This window comes from Nannobrachium achirus (genome assembly GCF_963921795.1).
Source record: "Nannobrachium achirus genome assembly, chromosome: 15".
Lineage (NCBI taxonomy): Eukaryota > Metazoa > Chordata > Actinopteri > Myctophiformes > Myctophidae > Nannobrachium > Nannobrachium achirus.
In genome coordinates, this window is record NC_137822.1 from 3,643,862 (window position 1) to 3,664,630 (window position 20,769).

The following is a 20,769-nucleotide window of genomic DNA, read 5'->3' on the forward strand; positions in this document are numbered from 1 at the left end:
AACCCTTCTCTTTAGATCTGGAAGAAAACCCTGAAGCAATACAGATCTAGTAGATCTATAGACCATAGATCGATAGATTCTCTACAACAATATACTGTATCGTTGATGTTATCATCAATTAAAAAATCACACCCAATGTGAAGTGAGCGGTGGTCGTGCTTGCATAACGTCTTCAGACTAGGATTTGAGTCTAGGATGTACAGGCTATGCTACACACACATGTTTTGCTATGGCAAAACGCTGAGGAAAAAGGCTACAGACATACGACATATGACATCACTAGACAAACATGATGCTACAGCTACATACACATATTTTGCTATGGCAAAAAGCTGAGGAAAAAGGCTACAGACACACGCACAGCCACTCTATGGAGCGGTTTACCACCGCTCAAAAATGAATGGGGCCATAATTGACAAAAACACATATCATGGTATTGAAAGAAGACTTAAAGCACATACAGTATTTATGACAATGATTACTATAGGTGATAAAAACCAAGAGTAAAGTCCGGGTCAACTCCCCATTGTAATCAATGCCGTGGTAAGGTAATTGTTCTAAAATAGTGACACCTGCCAGGCCATTAATGAGAACTGCAGGGAATCCGGCACTTCCTTATATTGGCTTCATTTAAAAAAAGAACTGGATGCTTGCCACCCGCTTCCTCACCACATTATAAGTGATATTATGTCTTTGTGTTGTGGTTATGAAGGAATAAACATGTTATTTACATCAAGAACAATGATTCATCTCTCTTAACGAGCGACCCTGCAGCAGGCTAATTATCTCACTTAATGAAGGAGCCCGAGAGCAGCTGGGGGAACGGCACCCCCTAGAGGACACCCTTCTTTATTATTAGACTATTGTTCCTATTTTGATAGGGTTTTTTTTGGTACATGGCTGTGTATGTATGTATGTTATGTAATGTACAGGAATGATATGCATACATTTGTGTAAGAATGCAATATGTGCGTGTGTGTGTGTGTGTGTGTGTGTGTGTGTGTGTGTGTGTGTGTGTGTGTGCGTGCGTGCGTGCGTGCGTGCGTGCGTGTGAGAGAGAGAGAGAGAGATGGCATGCGTAGAGTGGAAAATTCTATATATTGATTTTACGAGGTGTTATATTTACAGTATGCTGTTGAAACCAGAGTTTGTATTTCCATGTTGCACATTTATGTTTTGCATTGGTGTTTTGAGAGAACAGTCTAATATGTCTGTAAACCAGTAGGACTCCCTAATCGGGAGATAAGCGAGCGTCAGGTCAGCGGTGTCCAAAAATGTGTTTGAAAAAATCGGCCTGATGGTGGCGCTAAATGGGACAGATCCATGTTGATGACATGAGTGTAGACATACTGTGTACCACTTTGTGTGATTTTAGGGCAAAATCTGTAGGAGCAGTGTCCACAAATGTGTTTTGCAAGAATCTGCCTCATGGTGGCGCTAGAAGAGGGCCATGTGAGAAAATAGGAGTGGATGTTGTGCTTGTCCAAGGAGTGTGTGTGCACAGTTTGGCATGGATAGGGGCAACGGTGGCAGAGATATGAGTAGGGGGAAAGTGTGACGTGACGTGACGGACAGACTGACAGACAGACAGACTGACAGACAGACTGACTGACAGACAGACTGACAGCCGGTGGAGGTTTTGATAAAAACTGCGACCTGACGGTCGCAATAATATTGTCGGCCTATCATTTGTGCACCATAGCTTTACTCGTCCAGTCCATTTGAGCAGTCTTTGACTCACACTTTTATAGATGCTGCTAAAAATAGCCGTGATGCACTCGTAGGATCATCTATTGTCATATTTTCCTTAAGCATAATACCATCCGCCTGTCAGGTGGAAACCTTGTATGTATTTATTAAATATTTAGAAAACCAACTGCACTGACGCATTTAAAGGACCACGTCAACAAATTTCAACCCAGGGGTGTCGCACCAAATTCAGGCCCCTGAGTACAAGGATTCAGTGCTGACTGAGAACGCATTATTTTGTGCTTTAACTATTGAAAAATAGCAGATATACAAGCTCACATGCGCGGCACCGAGTGCCGCGCTGCGAGCTTGTAGATCTGCTATTTTTGAAAAATCATGAAAAAGTCTTGTTTCTCATCTCAAAATATTTAGTTCCAGGGAGCCCACAAAATTTTAGTTACAAATGTTCATATATTCAAAGATTTGCATACATTTTCACGACTTTTCAAAAATAGCAGATCTACAAGTATAAAATAATTAAGGCCCCTCCACCTTGGGCCCTAGTAACTCAGTCCCACTTTCCCCCCCCTTGTGACGCCCCTGTTTCAACCTATATTCTTCACATATTTGCTTGAGTCCTCACTTTAATGCCCATTCTGTTCTGTCTAACTGTATATTCACTCTGTCTCAAAGGAGGACAGATCAGAAGCCCTGCCATCATCGATGGGGAATGGAAACAAATGGAATGGAAACGGCAGGTTTTCCATTCCCGGGAGGTTAGCATGCTATAATGGAAGCTATGGAAGTTAGCATGCTATAATGGAAGCTATTGCTCACAGCTCGTGACTCGCTGTGAGCTTGTAGATCAGCAATGTTCTGCTACTTTTTGTGTGACACTGTAGTATGACGAAGTATGTCATTTTTCACACAAAAGAAAAGAATATGGACATACAAGGTTTCAGTGCGATAGCAATGATCTACAATGAGCCATCTATACATTGATCCATGACTCACGTCTTCTGAGATCATATTCAGATGCTTTATTATACTGTTACGTGTTGGTTACCCATGTTCATCACTGCTGTGTTTCTGTTGTTGGAACACTATAAATTAAACAAAAATCGGTTTATTTTTGGCTTGCACAGTAGATAACCTACAAATAACATACACAATTCAATTATCTTATACTTTTGAAATAGCTGGCCAAGACACTCGTGGCTCACTTCCGACTTTATTTCCTTACATCCATCTTTCCATCTTTCCATCCGTCTCCATAGACATGTTCTTGCCGCGCGAATCCTCCCACAGTTTTGGTGGCATGCACTTGGGCCATACTGTATGTCAAATCGACCGGCTTCATTGCTAAGAGGTTATATATATATAGTTTAATTTATATAAATGTATTCATGAATTCATTTTCTCTATTGACTTTAAATACATTTTCCAAAACATGGAGATGACTGACATCATTGATGTCTGACATGTACAGTATGGGACTGAGTTACTAGGACCCAAGGTGGAGGGGCCTTAATTATTTTACACTTTAGCTATTGAAAATTAATTTTGGGGTTTGTATTGTAAATCACGCCGGTGTGATGTCATCTCTAAGGTATATTAATGACATAGGTGGCTTTCCCCTTTAAGTACAACATTTGAGTACTTTGTACACCACTGCTTGGTTGGCAGCGACAGGTAGGCTGCTGCCCACCAAGAGACGCTCACCGTACATTCTGGTTCAAATAATGTTGAAGGTCACGGTCGAGATCAAAGTCAAAATGGAGATGTGATGATGGGCAGATGATGTCCCAAAGGTCAGCGGTCTGCCCTCCCCAAGAGGCAATTCAATTTGTGGTCGAAACTGTCAAAAGGTCACATGGTGAAAGTCTGGACCAGTGGTTCTCAACCTTTTCAACCCCCAAAATAATCCTATTTTAACTGGGGACACCCCACCCTGACGAGCAATAAGAGTTGAGGCATTATATCTCGTATAACACGGTTCGCGTTGCGAGGCATTGTGAGCACGTATTTTACAAAACAGACCCGTGTCGTCACATTGAATCCCGTTTAAGAAGAGCTTAAACACAACTTTCTAATGTTACATGTTGATGACGTGAGGAACGCTAAAGTCGTCTTGGTTACAGAGTAGGATATGCGAAAATAACAAAGCTGAGCTCAGAGTCGCAAATTCAATCATCGCTGCATCAGCACACACAAAACACCGCAGAGAGAGAAGAAAATGAATGAAATGGACATCACGTTTAGCCGAATCAACCATTCCAAAAGTCATACGATTGAAAGTTATTGCTCTACATACGAGCATCTCGCTGCGGCTGTTTTGTTAGGCGATAGCCACATTAGCCAGGGAGTGCACAGAATGTTAGAGAGGCATGGGCTGAATGGCGTTTTGGTGGACAATTCTGTTGATAAAAGTTAAGGGCTCCAGCCCCCTTTGCTGTATGTGCGCACGTGCCTGGCGAAAGCGCATCACATTACAGACTGATCATTTCAATGCCACCGTTTCTTTGCAAAAACACATTTATTTTAGAAAACATTTGTATTCTTGTTTCTCCTAGTTTTATTGTTTGTAATGTGTAAATATGGCACTTTATTATGGGGGAAAACGGGTGTATTTTCTTTTTTTAAATCGCTAAAATAGCGCATTTTTTAACACATTTCCTTAACGCATTTTTGAACACATTTCCTTAACGGTTAATTAACTGATAAGGCCTTTCGGTTATCGGTTAAGAAAAAATCTCCATTTGGCCATCCCTAGTGCAGATACTTTATGGTGGTTTGTTTACTGTTGAGTGAGAAAACAATGTTGCACAATAAGTTAATCATCTGGGGACCTCCCAAAATAATTTGGGGACCCCTTGGGGTCCCGACCCACAGGTTGAGAACCACTGGTCTAGAGCAGTGGTTCCCAAAGTTTTTAGTTTGTTGTGACCCAAAAGAGAAAGTACATGTTTGCCCGGGACCCAAGCTAGTGAACATAGGCGATCTACAGGCTCCTAACGCAGCGTGAAGCGACGCGTTGTGAGCTTGTATATCGTCTCTTTTCACTTCTTCTTAAACATTTTTGTTTTCTAATTTTGGGATTTCTTAGATTTGTATTTTATTTATTCAAAGTTTTACTTTTTTTGAGAATGTTTTTTTGAGTAACAATAATTAAAAACAAAATGTAGGAACCAAAGAATTAAGGGACCCATAGGGGCCTTTTCCACCAAAAGAACATTGGTTCAAGAACCGGTGCCGTTCAACTTTCTTGGATTCCTTCTTGCGAATCGGCTTGCGTTTCCACCAGATTGAACCAGAGGAACCAAGGATTTTGTGGTTCCCGTTCCGAACCAACTTTTACGGTTCGGAACCAACTCTGGTTCTCGGTGGAAAGCTCACCGCTGGTTCATCCCATAGGCGGGAGAAAGAACCAGAACCGGTTCTTTGCCGGTCGAAAAGCACCCATAGAGATAGTTGAGGTAGGGTTTGCACCGACCAGGTATTGGTTGAACCACTTTACACCTATTTTGTCAAAGAGTTAAAAGTTTACTATTCTCTATTGCAGCACCATGGACAGATCAGCACCACAAGAATCTGCCAATTCTATTCAAGATTAGCCGATCTCATAATACCCCACAACAAACATTATAATATTACATAATACATAATACGGATCTACTTGTGTGGAGGATTTCCTGATACAACATGTGCATCCCATACAGTTGAATAAATAGACTTCTATTCACAATGTTTAATTTCATATTCTTTTATTATTATTATTCATATACAAACGGAACCGATTGATCAGAAAATGCAGTCTCTCTTAAGTGTTTTGGCCTGAGACGAATATCTCTTTTCTTTGGTTTGAAATAAAGTGTCAGCAAACAAACGGTATAACCAAACAACATCCTCATTGACTAGTTGCAAGACAAAATGTCTTGAACGCAGATCCAGGGACAGTGGTGACAGTGTTTTTTTCTTTTTCTTTTTCTGAAGAGTCCTGGTTTCAAACACAGCAGGCTGGGGGAACATAGAACACACAGACGAGTGCATATTAATAACAATAACAACAATAATAACAATACAATTGATCAGTGTTGCCACGTCTGCTTATTATAAAAGTGGTTAATTTTCATGCAAGGACATTTTGTGTAGGGGAAAAAAAAGAGCAGACCAAGTACAGAATCAAAGGTCAGGTTTTTAAGTATTGCTGGTTTAAAGATGCAGTGCCATGATTTCTTTCTCCCCTAAAACATGATGAATTTTTCAAAAAAAGTGTACAGAAAGAGTTAAAATTGTGTTTGTATGTGGCCACACCCACCAGTTCATTAAGTATGGCTGGTTCTCAGTTGGGTGGTGACCCAGCTGAAGTTAGCCTTAGCCTTAGTTTAAGGGGTTAAACAATGTCTGGAAATTCAAATTAACATGAATCCAACACTGATGATAGTGCTGTCAAGTCTATGAAGCCATCTATGAATAAGTTTCATCTACACCATTTTTTACAATATGTAGTGGGGGGTAGGGATGGGACGATAAGCGATATTATCGTTTATCGTGATAAAAAAAACACTCACGATAATCGTATCGTGGAGATTTAATTTATCGTGAAATCGTGCCCCATCATGCACTGGGATCAATTCACCTTTTATTTGCCGAGCTGCATATCCGGTACCACTTAAACCCTCTATTGGTAAAAGGTACTTATAATAGTGCTTGATACATCTTTTTTTCACCCTCAACCAAATCTCTTTGCCAAAAAATAGCCGATCTACAAGCAACGCGGTGTGAGCTTTTAGATCTGCTATTTTTTTGGCAAATGTTCCACCCCAGGATAATGTTGTTGGGGATAGTTTGATTATCGCGATAATATCGTAAATCGCAATTTCTTTGGTCACAATAATCGTGATATGACATTTTCATGTCGTCCCATCCCTAATACCGTGGACTGTGTAATATTTGGCAGACATTATTCAGGTTTAATATTATTCATCCTTAATTATTATAAGGCTTACAGAATCTGTGTCATCTTTTTAAATCACTTCTGAAAACTCCTCTAGGTTTTAAGTCCTTCTCCGGGTATTCTTGCCAGCCAGTGTTCCCCCCCCCCCCCCCCTTTTTTCATTATAGATTTTTATCTTCATTTATTCTGTCATATTTTTGCTTTTTGTACGGCTCCATTTGGTTCCATTTGGTACACTCTCAGAATGAAATTATCACACAGAGTTTACTGCGTCGATTGGGTCTCTCAGAGATAAAAATGCCATCAAATGGGAGTCCCTGGCATATCTTTACAAATCAAAATAATAATAATACAAATTTAAGTGTCGATTTGGGGAGTCCTTGACATGAAAAGGTTTGAGAATCTCTGTCATGGGGGGTCTCAAAGTGGGGTTGCATGCTGGGTTCCAGGGGGCCCCCAGCGAGATTTGTTAATGTAACATCACAATCATTGTAACAATTTTATCCATATTTGATACGTGGGCGATTAAAAAATGGTGCCGTGCCACGCCGCGAGAATGTACATCTGCTATTTTTTAACATGTTTTTTAAACATGGGGGGAAGAGACGCAGAGGAAACTGAACGGAGCATAAGGATGACGTGATTTAAAAAAAAAGGCACTCCATCCGCTTATTTTTTCCGCTTCCGCGTTCTCGCTCCGTGTCAAGGCCTGTCCAATGTGTCCATACTGTCTCCAACCACCAAACTTTTCGTCGTAAAGGTTTGACTTTCTGACGTGCAGCTTTCCGAACTCAAATTCGGGGTAATGCTTTTCAGAAGTTGCGGGTGGACGTCATTTTGTAGTTGAACCGGACTTTTCTGACGAAAAGTTTGGTGATCGGAGTATGGAGTATGGACAGGCCTTCAGTCAAAACACACATTTTCAATCGGCCATAACTATGGATTGCCTGGCTCAAACGAGTCGCATGCATGTCCGCAGAGAATGTTAGAGAGGCAGGGGCTGAACTATCTAAAAGTGCCTTTTGGTGAAAATATTGCTGCGACGCATTGTGAGCTTGGAGGTCTGCTATTTTCACTACTAGCATTCATGGTCTGGGTCCGTGAACAATAAGAAAATAGAAAAATATATAGGTAAGGAAAAACGATAAATAGCTGGCAGTGAGGGCTATTTTTGGTTAAACCTTCTCGGCACTGAAAAACGTAGGAAACAAAAAAAACAAGGGGATTTTACTTGTGACTAGGGCTGGGCAATTAATCGATTTTAACCCTCTAAGGCCCACGGTTGTAATATTACAACGTTTGTATTTTATCCAAAAAAAGGTTTAAATCATTTTATTTTAGCTCCCCCTACCACCTAAACACCACCATTGGATTCTATTGTTTAGTATTACAATGCCATTGGCCACAATATTTGCATATAAATACCCCCCACAGGGGCTGACATTCACACCCGCCACACCCGCTGAAATTCCAGAGTTTTGACGAACAACATCTCACTTTTTCATGGAAGCTATACCTCACAAAAACATAAGTAAAATGCCTGTACTATTTTTTTGGGTGATCATTAGAATGTCTAGAACATGTACATATGTTATTATTGTGAAAAATATCCCCCATATGTAAATTAGAGCATGATTTATGATTTTTGATTTATGGCTATAAAATCTTACAAAAACATTTTTTTGAAAAAAACATTACATTTTCCTCTTAATAGGACTCCTACAACACCATCTGATTTTTTTCAATTTTTTATTTCAAGTATTTCTTAATGCGGGCCTTAGAGGGTTAAATCGAAATCGGATTTGTTTGTTTGGAAGATTTAAAAATAATGAAAATCGTCAAATCGATTTTCACTTTAATTAGTTGTTACTTTATTAATCCCCAAATTGTAAAAAAATTACATTTGTTAAAGTTGTAAACTTTTTTTATAAAACAAATCTTAAAATGGTCCTAGCTGTTAAATCGCTAAAGTTTTAGAACCCCCACTCCGTTATTTTCAGCTTCTAAAGCCTTCTCTTTATATGTTTTCTATGATCCCTGCCCGGGACCGGTTTTCGCGGAAAAATTGCGTCATCACACTACCGGCCAATCACAGCGAGGGTTATACACTGCCGGCCAATCACAGCGCAGAACATACACTGCCGGGCTCTCGGTGGGTTTAGGAAACACGCCTTCAGGAAGTACACTGCAGTGTTTACACTGGAGGAGTCTAGCATGTAACTCTCCAACCGCTGCTCGTAGAAGGACACGGGAGACCTCATTGAAAGCGTCTCGGCGAGGCGAGGCGGACGCGGTGGTCTGACGGCCCGGTCCGCGAGCGAAAAACGGACGAAAAAAGCAAACGCGACCGCGGTTTGCTATACTGCTACAGACCACCAGTTGAGCAACTTACACAGTATAGCTTTAAATGTTTTAATAAAAACAAGATTTTTGAAACAATACATTCTTTTCACCAAAAAATGTAAATCGAAATCGAAAATCGACTTTACTGAGAAATAAATCGGGATTTTGTTTTTAGGCCAAATCGAACAGCCCTACTGAAACAGCGATCCTACAGTGCATACCTCCATCCAGTTGGGGTTTCAGTCCACCTCCTTCCTGAGGTATCTCTTCATGACGGAGGCCACGTCGCCTCCCTCGCTGCCCTCCGCCTCCAGCCTCTCCCCCTGCGGCCCCCCTGCTCCTCCTCCTCCTCCTCCTCCTCTGCGCCTCCCCGTCCCGTCCTGGGACCCCGAGCCCCCGGAGCTGGACGACTCGGAGGTGTCGGAGCCCCGCCGGCTGCGCGTGGACGGCGGCAGCTCGCCGAAGTGGACGCTGAGCGCGCGGCGGCCGGCGCCCCCCCCGCAGGGACCCCGCCAGGCTGCTGGTGGACTGGGCCCGGCGGATGGCCGGAAGGATGTCCAAGGCCGCGTCATCCTGCTCCTGCTCCTGCATCAGCCGGCGGTTCTGGAACACCTGTTAATGGAGGGAAAGATAGACTTTTTAATAGTTTTCTATAGATTTCAGACATAGCTCACGCTTTAGTCTTTAAACTGTGCCCTATTCTGAGTGATTTACGGGGGAGGGACTTTTTTGCGAGCGTGCACGCGCGCGACCGTGACGCACAGTGATCGCGACGCACGGTGAACGTGGCGCGCGGTCACAGTGTGTGTGTGTGATTGTGTGTGTCTCTGTCTGTGCCAGTGACTGCTTCCACACAGAACTGCGACCAGAAACGTGTAATCAACATTAACAGCTTGGTGAAATCAGCGCACGTGCGTGTGTGTGTGTGTGTGTGTGTGCCTGCCTCAGCCTGCCTGTGTGTGTGAACTTCGTTTCAATCGTTTCAACTGCTGCGCGGATTGGATATTCGTTAAACCCACCCCCACCCCCTGCGCTCATAGGATCAGCCGCAGTTTTTGGCTGCTAAACTGCCGATTCATGTACTCAGCTCCAGACCAGAGAAACAGTCCACTCTGAGAGTGGACGGGGTATATGGTCTGGAACCAGGCAAGGGCCAGACAGTAGCCCCCTGTGAGCCGCAAATGGCCCGCAGGCCGCCTATTGGGAAACCCAGCTCTATAGCAATGGGTACTATCAGAATATAGATATTATCTGTATATCTATATTACGTATGTATTTAACACTTCTTTTAACCAAAGAAAAATAAAGAAATTAATTGGAGACACAGTGTATTACTAATTTCATATTATTTTGCGGGTACATTTTTAATATGATAAATACAAAAAGAACGGTTGTGGACATCCAAGGTTTCCACACGACAACAACGACATGCTACATACCATGGGCTCCGAGGACAGCGAGCCCTCTCCCCCGGCCTCGCTGACGAGGCTGCCCAGCATGCGGCGGCGGAGCGGCGCCTGAGGGGAGCGCTGCAGCGAGGAGGCGGAGCTGGGCGGGCGGAGCAGGGCCAGGGCCGCCCCCCCGTCGTCAGAGTCCTCCTCCGGGATGGAGAGGCTGGCGGAGGGCCGGTGGCGGGAGGCCGGCGGCGACGCCATGGAGGAGAGGCGGGGCAGCGAGGGCAGGGAGGCCAGGGAGTCGCTGGAGTTGTACCGGGACAGCTTGGAGCCGTTGGCGCTGGAGCCGCCTCCGGTAGACGCCTGGCTGTCGCCTCCTAGAGGGGGACCACGTTTATTACAGTTAGAGCTGCACTAACAGACATAAGTCTGAGCTCTTCACTTGTCCTGATCTTTCCCCTGTAAAGTAGCATGTAAGTTAGACAGGTCCTGACAGATAGTTTTGTTTTCTTTTTCTTTATTTTTTCACTAGCGTGAATACGAACCGATATGCGGCACAGACATTTTTTATTCTTTTTTGGGTACACAGGAACCGCCATTTCCTTATCCGGTCCCTGCTTGGTACCGAGATTCAGTACCCATTTTGTTAAGGTCGGTAGAAAAGGGCTTTTTTTTTACCAAGAAAGCGATCTGCTTGAAGCTTACGAGATGCATCAATTTTTGTGAATTTCATAACACTGATGTGGACGGTTTCAGGATGACGTCATCTCTCAATGGTTCATGGGAATTTGAGTCTTGCATCACTCCCGGTTGCGGGAGACTGGCTACTACAATTGTTGGATATCATATAAATGACGCGGGCAACGCGTGTTACATGAGGCCAATTCACACCTGGAACCATTTCACACCTGACAAATGTCCGACTTTCCTCAAGGCTTGGACTACTACGACTCCATTTGAACCTGGATCTCCTGTGCTTTGTGTACAAATGCTGACAAACAGAGTACCGACAAACCAATGAAAAACTCCCACCAACCTTGCAGAGCGCGCATGCTGGCGGCGCGCGGCATTTGAGGAGAGGGGGGTTTGAGGATGCTGACGGGGCCCTGTCGGGACCCGGCCTCCTGGAGGTCCTCGGGACCCAGAGAGAGGGCCGAAGACCTCCGTCTGAGCGTGGAGGCTCCGGTGGTCTGGTAGATGGGCAGAGAGACGGCGCTGCCGGCCCCTTCCCCTCCCGTGTCGCCGCCACCCCTGCGCTTACGCAGCCCCTCCAGCAGCTCAGAGAGGGCCAGGGAGGAAGACGCTCGACCCAGACTTCCTGTCCCCGTCCCCGTCCCCGTCCCCGTCCCCGTACCGCCGGCCTCAGATCGTTCATCGTCGGGGTCTTCACAGGAGCTGTAGAGACAATATGGTGTGGAATAACCCATTAAGACCTCTGGCAGATTCTACAAATGCCTTCAAAATCGGTAGTTCTCAAACTTTTTCTCCCTTTGTTTATCCACATCGCTCGTTTGGTCAAGACGGAGCCATTTTCTATGGACTTTCTCTCACTCATGGATCGCCGCGGTTGTATTTTTTCTTCACTTACACTTACACTTTTTGGAAAAATAATCTTCCTCCAAGTGTAATCATAATACCTGATTATCATGTTTTAGGGGGGATAATATCATGGCACCCCATCTTTAAGGACATGGCATAGCAGCAGTAGTAGTGTTCATTTCTTCGACTAAAACTGTGACGTTCATTGACTACCCTTTTTACTGACGAAATTGAAATAAAAGCAAATAAATAAATTGACAATTTCGTCAACAAATAAAAACTAGACTGAAATGTTACAAGTACCCGACTAGAGATAGCCAACTAAAGAATCTTGTTTTTTGTTTTGTCTTTACCGGAAGCTATAAGTGCTCATGGTGTCAGCGACAGAGTGGCGCCCCCCCTGGCTGCTGATGGTACTGCTGCCGTAAGGAGAGCCGCCCCCGCGGCTGCTTCCTCGGGGAACTCCCAGCCAATGGCGGATCCCCTCTCCCACCTCCTCTGTCCCCAGGGAGCCAGCGCTGGACACAGAGTCACTGCAGGGACGGGAAACAAGCAAACATGCAGACAATATTAGAAGGGGCATGGGCTGACATTTTGTAAAAGTGCACCCTTGTAGCCCGCAAATAGCTCTGCGCGCGCGTTGTGGATCGGCTATTTTCGTGCTCAGCTAAGTATAATCAAGCCTTTGGCGGAGATGCAGCACACGGCATGGATTTCTATTTTCTACACAGAGGGTAATTCTTTCAACAATAGATTTAAAAGTTCAGGAGAAAGGCGATTCCCTTGAATGCTGTCCTTGGGTACAGTGTTGATTTCGTCGACTAAAACTATGACGAAAAATGTGTGTCGACTGCATTTTTTTCACTGATGAAAACTAAATAAAAACTAAATAAAAACTAAGCTGTGATGACTAAAACTAAGACTAAATATATTGACAATTTCGTCAACAAAATAAAAACTAGACTAAAACGTTAGGGAGGGACTAGTGGAGAAGAAAGCCATTTTATGTTTGGTTGCTCTCAGGTGTTGCTTGCTGAAAATAGCAGATCTACAAGCTCACAACGCGTCGCAGCGCGACGCGTTGTGAGCTTGTAGATCGGCTATTTTCAGCATGCAACCAAGTGTAAAATCAGTCATTACGATGCCATCAAGGCCTGCCAAAATACATTTTAGTTGACTAAATCAACTGTAGATTTAGTCAACTAAAAATCTCATATTTAGTCGACTAAAATTAGACTAAAACTAAAACTTTTCAGGAGACTAAATTATGACTAAAACTAAATGAGATTTTATTCAAAAGACTACGACTAAAACTAAATCAAAATGTGCTGTCAAAAACAACACTGCTTGGATACGGCGTAGCTAAACGGTGAGAGAGTCTGCTGGGAGAACTGCAGTTCCCAGTTGTAGTCCAGTCATTTTAGGCCAAAATTAGGCCAAACCTGGAACAAATTGCAATAGTAGCAAACTCAACTGATTTTGTATCCTCAATATGTCCTTAGTGAGGGAAAAAAAGTCCCAAGGAATCCCACCGGGGCAAAGTTTTGAAAACGACCTATCTACCTTCAATTACTATACACTACAATATAAAGGAAAAAATTACTGAAAAAAAATCTGCTTTAAGTGGGATATGAGGGGTCAAACTAGGGGTTTTTAATTATTCTGAATCCATTGCAAGCATTTGTTTTGCACGAAAAACATTCCTTGGGCCAGAAATGGCCACTCAAAACGTCAATTTTCATCAATTTTCATCAATTTTCAGTCTTTTGGGGTCCGTTTTTAGCCCAAGGAATGTTTTTCATGCAAAACAAATGCTTGCAATGGATTCAGAATAATTAAAAACCCCTAGTTTGACCCCTCACATCCCACTTAAAGCAGATTTTTTTTCAGTCATTTTTTCCTTTATAGTGTAGTGTATAAGTAAGTGAAGGTAGGTAGGTCGTTTTCAAAACTTTCCCCTGATGGGATTCCTTGGGACTTTTTTTCTCTCACTAAGGACATATTGAGGATACAAAATCAGTTGAGTTTGCTACTATTGCAATTTGTTCCAGGTTTGGCCTAATTTTGGCCTAAAATGACTGGACTAAGTCTGCTGGGAGAACCGCAGTTCCCAGTTGATCCCCGGTGCGATTCCAGGCCTGGCCGCCAATGTGTGGAATATGACTGGTCATAGGGGCCTTTTCCACACAAAAAACCTTGGTTCCAGAACCAGTGCCGGTTCAACTTTCTTGGAACCTTGGTTCGTTCTTGTGAACCAGCTTTCCACCAGATTGAACCATGATTGAACCAGAGGAACCAAGGATTTTGTGTTTCCCGTTCGGGAACCAACTTTTACGGTTCGGAACCAACTCCGGTTCTTGGTGAAAAGCTCACCTCTGGTTCATCCCATAGGCGGGAGAAAGAACCAGAACCGGTTCTTTGCCGGTGGAAAGGGCCCCATAGTGTCCTTGAGCAAGACACCTAACCCCTTAACTGCTCCACACCCCTTGTGGGCAGCGATCAACTGCATGGGTAGAACTAAAGCCGAATTTTCCTCCTTGGGAGAAAGTAGGTCTATACTGTGTATATGGAAAGGGGGGCAAAATAATTAATTTCTTTCACTATCGTAAATTGCTGAAGTCATGGTCTAGAGAGAGGGCACGTTTTAACAGACGTGCAAAAGGGCAGGGGCCTCAAGGAAAGCCCCCCTTTTGAGGTCTACAGTATGTGTTCATCACGTGCCTGGAAGGGATGCAATGACAAGTGTTAATGAGAACATTTATCACTGCAGCGCAGCCTGATGGCACCAGAGAAAACAGCCTATTATCAAGGGACAACAAGGGCAAAAGCTTATAGATGGCCAATGCACGGCTGCTGTTATAATCTAAAACGCGTCTCCAGTGCATACAGCACAGCAATGCCAAGCCCGCATAGCTCTGTGGTTCAGGCTCAAAGCGCCAGCCAGCTCCTGATCAGCTGATCAGTCACATGCACACTTCAGTTTTTTTTACAACCAAAGTCAGTATACTACTTACTGTATGTGCAGTAAATGTCTGTTGATTTGTTTTGCTGTATATTATATTCGTATATTTAATTGTAAACTCTGAGTGAAGAGAGGTGTCTGTAGGCCAGCCCAAGGGCGTCACAACTTAAGGGGGGAGGGAAGTGGGACTGAGTTACTAGGGCCCAAGGTGGAGGGGCCTTCATTATTTCATACTTTAGCTATTGAAAAATAGCAGATATACAAGCTCACAGCGCGGCACCGAGTGCCGCGCTGCGAGCTTGTAGATCTGCTATTTTTGAAAAGTCGTGAAAATGTGCGCAAATCTTTGAATATATGTATTTTTTAAGCGAACATTTGTAACTCAAATGTTGCTTCTGGGGGGTCCCTGGAACGAAATATTTTGAGATGGGGATCCGTAGCCAAATACATATCATTTTGGGGGTCCTTCACATGAAAAAGTGTGAGCACCACTGACATAGAAACATACGTTTTTCAAAAAACCTTCGAAATATTTGAAATATTCAAAGACTTCACGATTCTTAAAAAATAGCACATCTACAAGCTCGCGTCGTGGCAGTCTGTGCCGCGCTGTGAGCGTGTATATCTGCTATTATTCAATAGTTAAAGCACAAAATAATCACAGTCTAAATGGTTTCAACCCCCTCCCCCTATTACATTAAGAACATTCATGGGGGGCCCGCAGTGAATCCTTGTACCCAGGGCCCAGAACCTTTCACTTGAGGGATCTTGATGGTTTGAACAATTATTCCCAAGAACAGTGGACAGCTTTTGGGTCAGTCATGCACATCCCCTACATAGAGATGGGTTGACATCGACATGACAGCTTCAGCAGTCAGACTCGGTTCAAGGCCAGTAAAAGTATAAAGGGTTGAGAGCTCAAGGTATATCCACAACGACAGGGGTCACTCCCCTTCACCCAACACGGTCGGTCCATCAAGGACGACCAATGGACACTCAGTTAGTATAGCCATGCATCTAAGCATCCTCGCTTCATAGACGACTTCTCCGAGCCAAAAACTACGTTCACATCAAACCTGTTACGTGAATGACTTTGTGATTAATGATGATGATAATATTTTAACAGACAGACTCAACACCAAGCCAGATGGAACTAAAGGAGCATAAAAAGCTGATTATAATCAGCTTTTTTTTTTTTTACACACTTTGTCAGTCTTACTTTGATAGCATTTTCATCTTTTTTCCTTTATTGAGATGCATGGACATTATTCAGTCTTACTTTGATAGCATTTTCATCTTTTTTCCTTTATTGAGATGCATGGACATTATTCATGAATGATACCCCACACCTAAGCGAGATCAGAATGCCCATCATCAGAATAGCATTTTGATGAAGTGCGAGTTTTCATACCTTTTTCAGTGATATTTTCAGTGATATTGTCAGTGATATATCTCAATAATGATGAAAAGATGATGTTTAAAAGAAAACGACTTTGAGGAATGAATCCCTGTCAAAGTCAGATTGACAAAGTACAACTCTCGCCTGTGTGAAAAAAGGCTGCTATGCTCCTTTAGGAACAGAAAAGCTTTCAGTTCACACACATCCATCATCAACAGTATCTTACAGTTCCTTGCGTTTAGTGAGAGACTCCACAGCCGTCTGAACGCTGCATCGAAGAGCACATGAAGGAAGGAGGGGGTTAAACATACTAAAATACATATATAAAAATACAAATAAACTGAAGCTGGTTGCACACTGCACTGTTTTTTCATTGCGTTTTGGAAATCCGAAGGACAAAGAGAGAGCAACAGTAGCGACAGTTGCGAAAATTTTATTTACACGCTCCAAAATTCACTTCGATATTCGGCCCGAAAAACGCAGCAGTGTGCAACGACCTTCACATGTAAAACACATAAATATATAGAGTGGTCCAGAGATGAATTATGTATTTCTTTAGTCAGAAGCATGCATGTACGCTGTTGTTGGGCAGAAACCGCATATCTTCATACTTTAACTTTATTTTTTAATATTTATTTTTCTGCATAAATGAATGCCCTACTTCAGTGATTTCAACCTGTGGTCCGGTGACCACCATTGGTCCTTGAGGGGGCTTCAGGTGGTCCCCAGTTAAACGATGGATAGTTGGTAACGGGTCCATTTGGTTTCATTTCATGCTCTCAACAGTTACATTAAACATCTGCATGTTATACTTAATTTACAAGTCTACACAATTAGAGAATGTTGAAGGATTGTTAATTTGATCGACGTTGGCCTGTTATTTCTTCTATGGTACCAACATCAATACAACATGTAATTGTGGAAAGAGCGTATCGAACAACAACAAAATATTCTTAGGTCCTCAAATGGTGGTCCGTGGCTCAAATGCAGAAAATAATGGACCTTGATAGAAAAAGGTTGAAAACCACTGCCCTACTTGCTCATACTACAGCATCACAAAAGAAGCAACAAAGCTCAAACGCAACGTGTTTAGAGCTATTTGCTACTTTTGATACTTTTGCGTTTGAACCCTGAAAAGTCACAGTTGTGGACATGCTGTGTGAGGTTTCTACTTGACAGAGACGATAAGCGACTTAGGGCTTGTCGTTCTGTAAATTCACTTGTAAATAAAATATTTGTCGTTTTTTTTGGAGGCTCGTTTCCAAAGTGTTTTTGCTTATTTGGGCTTCCTTTCTAAATGGTTTCATGTCAAGGACTAACACATTTCCAGGTTTTAGTACTACTGCACACTTTGCCACACACTTTGAAAGAGGCATATCCATATTTGGTCTAATTAGAAAGAAGCATATCCATATTTGGTCTTGTTAGAAGGAGGCATATCCATATGGTCCAGTTAAAAGAGCCATATCCATATTTGGTCTAATTAGAAAGAAGCATAATCCATATTTGGTCTTGTTAGAAGGAGGCATATCCATATATATGGTCCAGTTAAAAGAGCCATATCCATATTTGGTCCAGTTAGAAAGAAGCATATCCATATATGGTCAATTACCTCTCAGAGTCACTCTCATCACTCGACTCACTTCCTCCAGGGCAGCTTGTAGATCAACGATGCGACGGATGGACGTTTCCAGATCGGCTTGCAGTGTCTGCCTGACGGCACTGAGCTCCTCCACCTGCATTTCCTGTGAGCAAAGTTACACCCAGTGTGGACCGTGTGAGATTTCTGTGAATACATTCCGTGCAGGTGATTTTTTTAAAGTGTCAGTGTTTGGAAGCGATCGTTTTCAATAACGCAAAGTCCTGTTGCCTCCTGCATTATGTTGGCAGGACCAATGATCGCTTCCAAACCCAAATGCTCCATGCTGCTTAACCCATTAAACCCTCAATAGTTATCATACTTGACCGCTGACTCTGTACTTTTTCCCCTCCCTTTTTCTCCCTCTCCACCTCTCCCTCTGAGCTTGTAGATCGCACCGATCGGCCTGCCTGTACAATATTCATTTTGCCCTTCCGAAGGTCCAAACATGTTGGTAGTTAAGTTGCCTTTTAAAGGACTTTTTTTTTTCAACAAGGGTTCATATTTTAGATAGTCATTAGAGAAAAGAAAAGATGAGTGTTAAAATGTTTTCTTTTACTTCTTTCTATTGTTTTAGTGATTTTAACTATTTTGATTTGCAGGCATCTTTTCTTTTCTCTAATTACAATCTAAAATATGAACCTTGTTGTAAAAAAACTGAAGTTGTCCTTTAATAATATAAGGTTGTTCCTCTTTTTTTTATTCGCCCCAAGTGACCCAGATCGTCTGTTGTTTTTTTAGTTTTTCTTCTCATGTTTAATGCATGACCAGAGCACCATTGACACTTTCAACCGTTGTTACCTTGTTATATCTCCCATGAGCACCTGGTTGTTCAGAACACTAAAGGTACTTGAATGCTCTGTGCGCGGCGGGGTTTTTGCATGAAATTCTAAAGCGTAATATCTTGCCTGCCCAAAAGGGTCTTTCTTTCCCATCTTATAGCTCAGTCAGCACAGTTACAATTCCTGGCACCTGTTCCGGCAATATACCCCGGCTTCTAAGACATAAATCTCACCGACTGCAGCTTTAGCACTCATGATTTAACCCATTCAGAACGGGTTCACAGCAGTATTGTGTATCATTATTTTATGCTTTAACTATTGAAAAATAGCAGATATACAAGCTCACAGCGCGGCACCGAGTGCCGCGCTGCGAGCTTGTAGATCTGCTATTTTTGAAAAATCGTGAAAATTAGAATTTTGACCCGGTTCTATAAGTGTCTTTTAAATCTTAAGATTTTGGAAAAACCTATGTTTCTATGGCAGCAATCTGGCCAGCCATCATCAAAGAAAAGGTCCTTTTCACTTAACTGGAGCTCAGTTAGTCTGTTCTTGAGAGACTACTATGTCAGTGGTTCTCAAACCTTTTCATGTGAAGGACCCCCAAAATGATATTTATTTGGCCACGGACCCCCATCTCAAAATATTTAGTTCCAGGGACCACCCAGAAGCAAAATATGAGTTACAAACGTTCGCTTTGAAAATACATATATTCAAAGATTTGCACACATTTTCACGACTTTTTCAAAAATAGCAGATCTACAAGCTTGCAGCGCGGCACTCGGTGCCGCGCTGTGAGCTTGTATATCTGCTATTTTTCACTGGTTAAAGCATTCAATAATTCTAGGCCTAAATGCTTTAACTGTGTTTGGGATTAGATCAGTGGTGGAATAAACTACTCGCATTTTACTCAAGTACAAGTAATAAATACGGCAATATGAAAATACAATATAGTTACAAGTAAACGTCCGGAATTCAAAATGTACTTGAGTAAGAGTACAAAAGAAATTGGCATCAAAATATACTTAAAAGAACCAAAAGGAAAAGTACAAAATGTATGAAAATAGCAGATCGACCAGCTCCAGTAAATCTACTTAGTTACTTTCCACACTGGATTAGATGATGTTTTCAGGCAAAGTGACAACAAGGAAAACACGTTTGCCGGAGCCAAGAACGCCTTTTTTTCCCCTTTTTCTTTTTTTTTTCACAACCTCCGCAGTGCCAGTAATTAAAAGTCTAAAAGATAAAGTCTCCCTTTTGACTCCAGTAATTACCTCCCACTCCACCTCATCAATAACACTGTCTATCCATGGCAGTGGTTCTCAAAGTGGGGGTCCTTAATGTGGACCCCTAGAGGGGGTTTAAAAAAAATGTGTTTTAAAAAAAAATCGGCCAGATGGTGGCGCTAGATGGGACAGATGCATTTTGATGACATGACTGTAGAGATACTGTGTACCGCTTTTGCGTGATTTTAGGGACAAATCTGTAGGAGCAGTGTCCAAAAAAAATTGTTTTGCAAGAATCGGCCTCATGGTGGCGCTAGAAGAGGGCCATGTGAGAAATGAGGGGTGGAGGTTGTGGTTTGGCAGCCAAGGAGTATGTGTGCAAAGTTTGGCATGGATGGGGGGCAACGCTAGCAGAGATATGAGTAGGGCAAAAGTGTGACATGTGACATGTGACAGACATACTGACAGACAGACAGCCGGAGGAGGTTTTGATATTAACTGCGACCTGACGGTCGCAACAAGCTCACAATGCATCGCAAATTTTGACTCATTTAGGGGGTCTCTGGAACCGCCCAAATACCTATCAATTTGTTTTTGTTTTTTCTTGGCGTGAACATGATTGAGAAGCAATGGTCTATGCTACCATACTGCTATCTATCTCTGTGTGCCTACAGCATACTGCACTCTGATGATGCCAGGGACGTGCAGAGAATGTTAGAGAGGCAGGGGCTGAAATTTCTAAAAGGGCCTTTTGGTGAAAATATCGAAAATAGCAGACCTCCAAGTTCACAACGTGTCGCGCTGCGACGCGTTGTGAGCTTGGAGGTCGGCTATTTTCGATG

At 42.8% G+C, this 20,769-nt stretch overlaps 1 protein-coding gene across 1 annotated transcript in view; it reads right to left on the bottom strand.

The window, feature by feature from the left end:
- Positions 1-9,228: 9,228 nt before the first annotated feature.
- myo18b (myosin XVIIIB) overlaps positions 9,229-20,769 on the bottom strand; it is a gene marked incomplete at both ends in the record, with an annotated part of 70,254 nt that continues 58,713 nt past the window's right edge. The window contains 8 exon segments of the mRNA XM_080742872.1: positions 9,229-9,484; positions 9,486-9,601; positions 10,429-10,760; positions 11,420-11,778; positions 12,276-12,455; positions 16,510-16,551; positions 17,896-17,926; positions 17,929-18,028. Coding sequence (XP_080598998.1) covers positions 9,229-9,484; positions 9,486-9,601; positions 10,429-10,760; positions 11,420-11,778; positions 12,276-12,455; positions 16,510-16,551; positions 17,896-17,926; positions 17,929-18,028 — 1,416 coding nt within the window.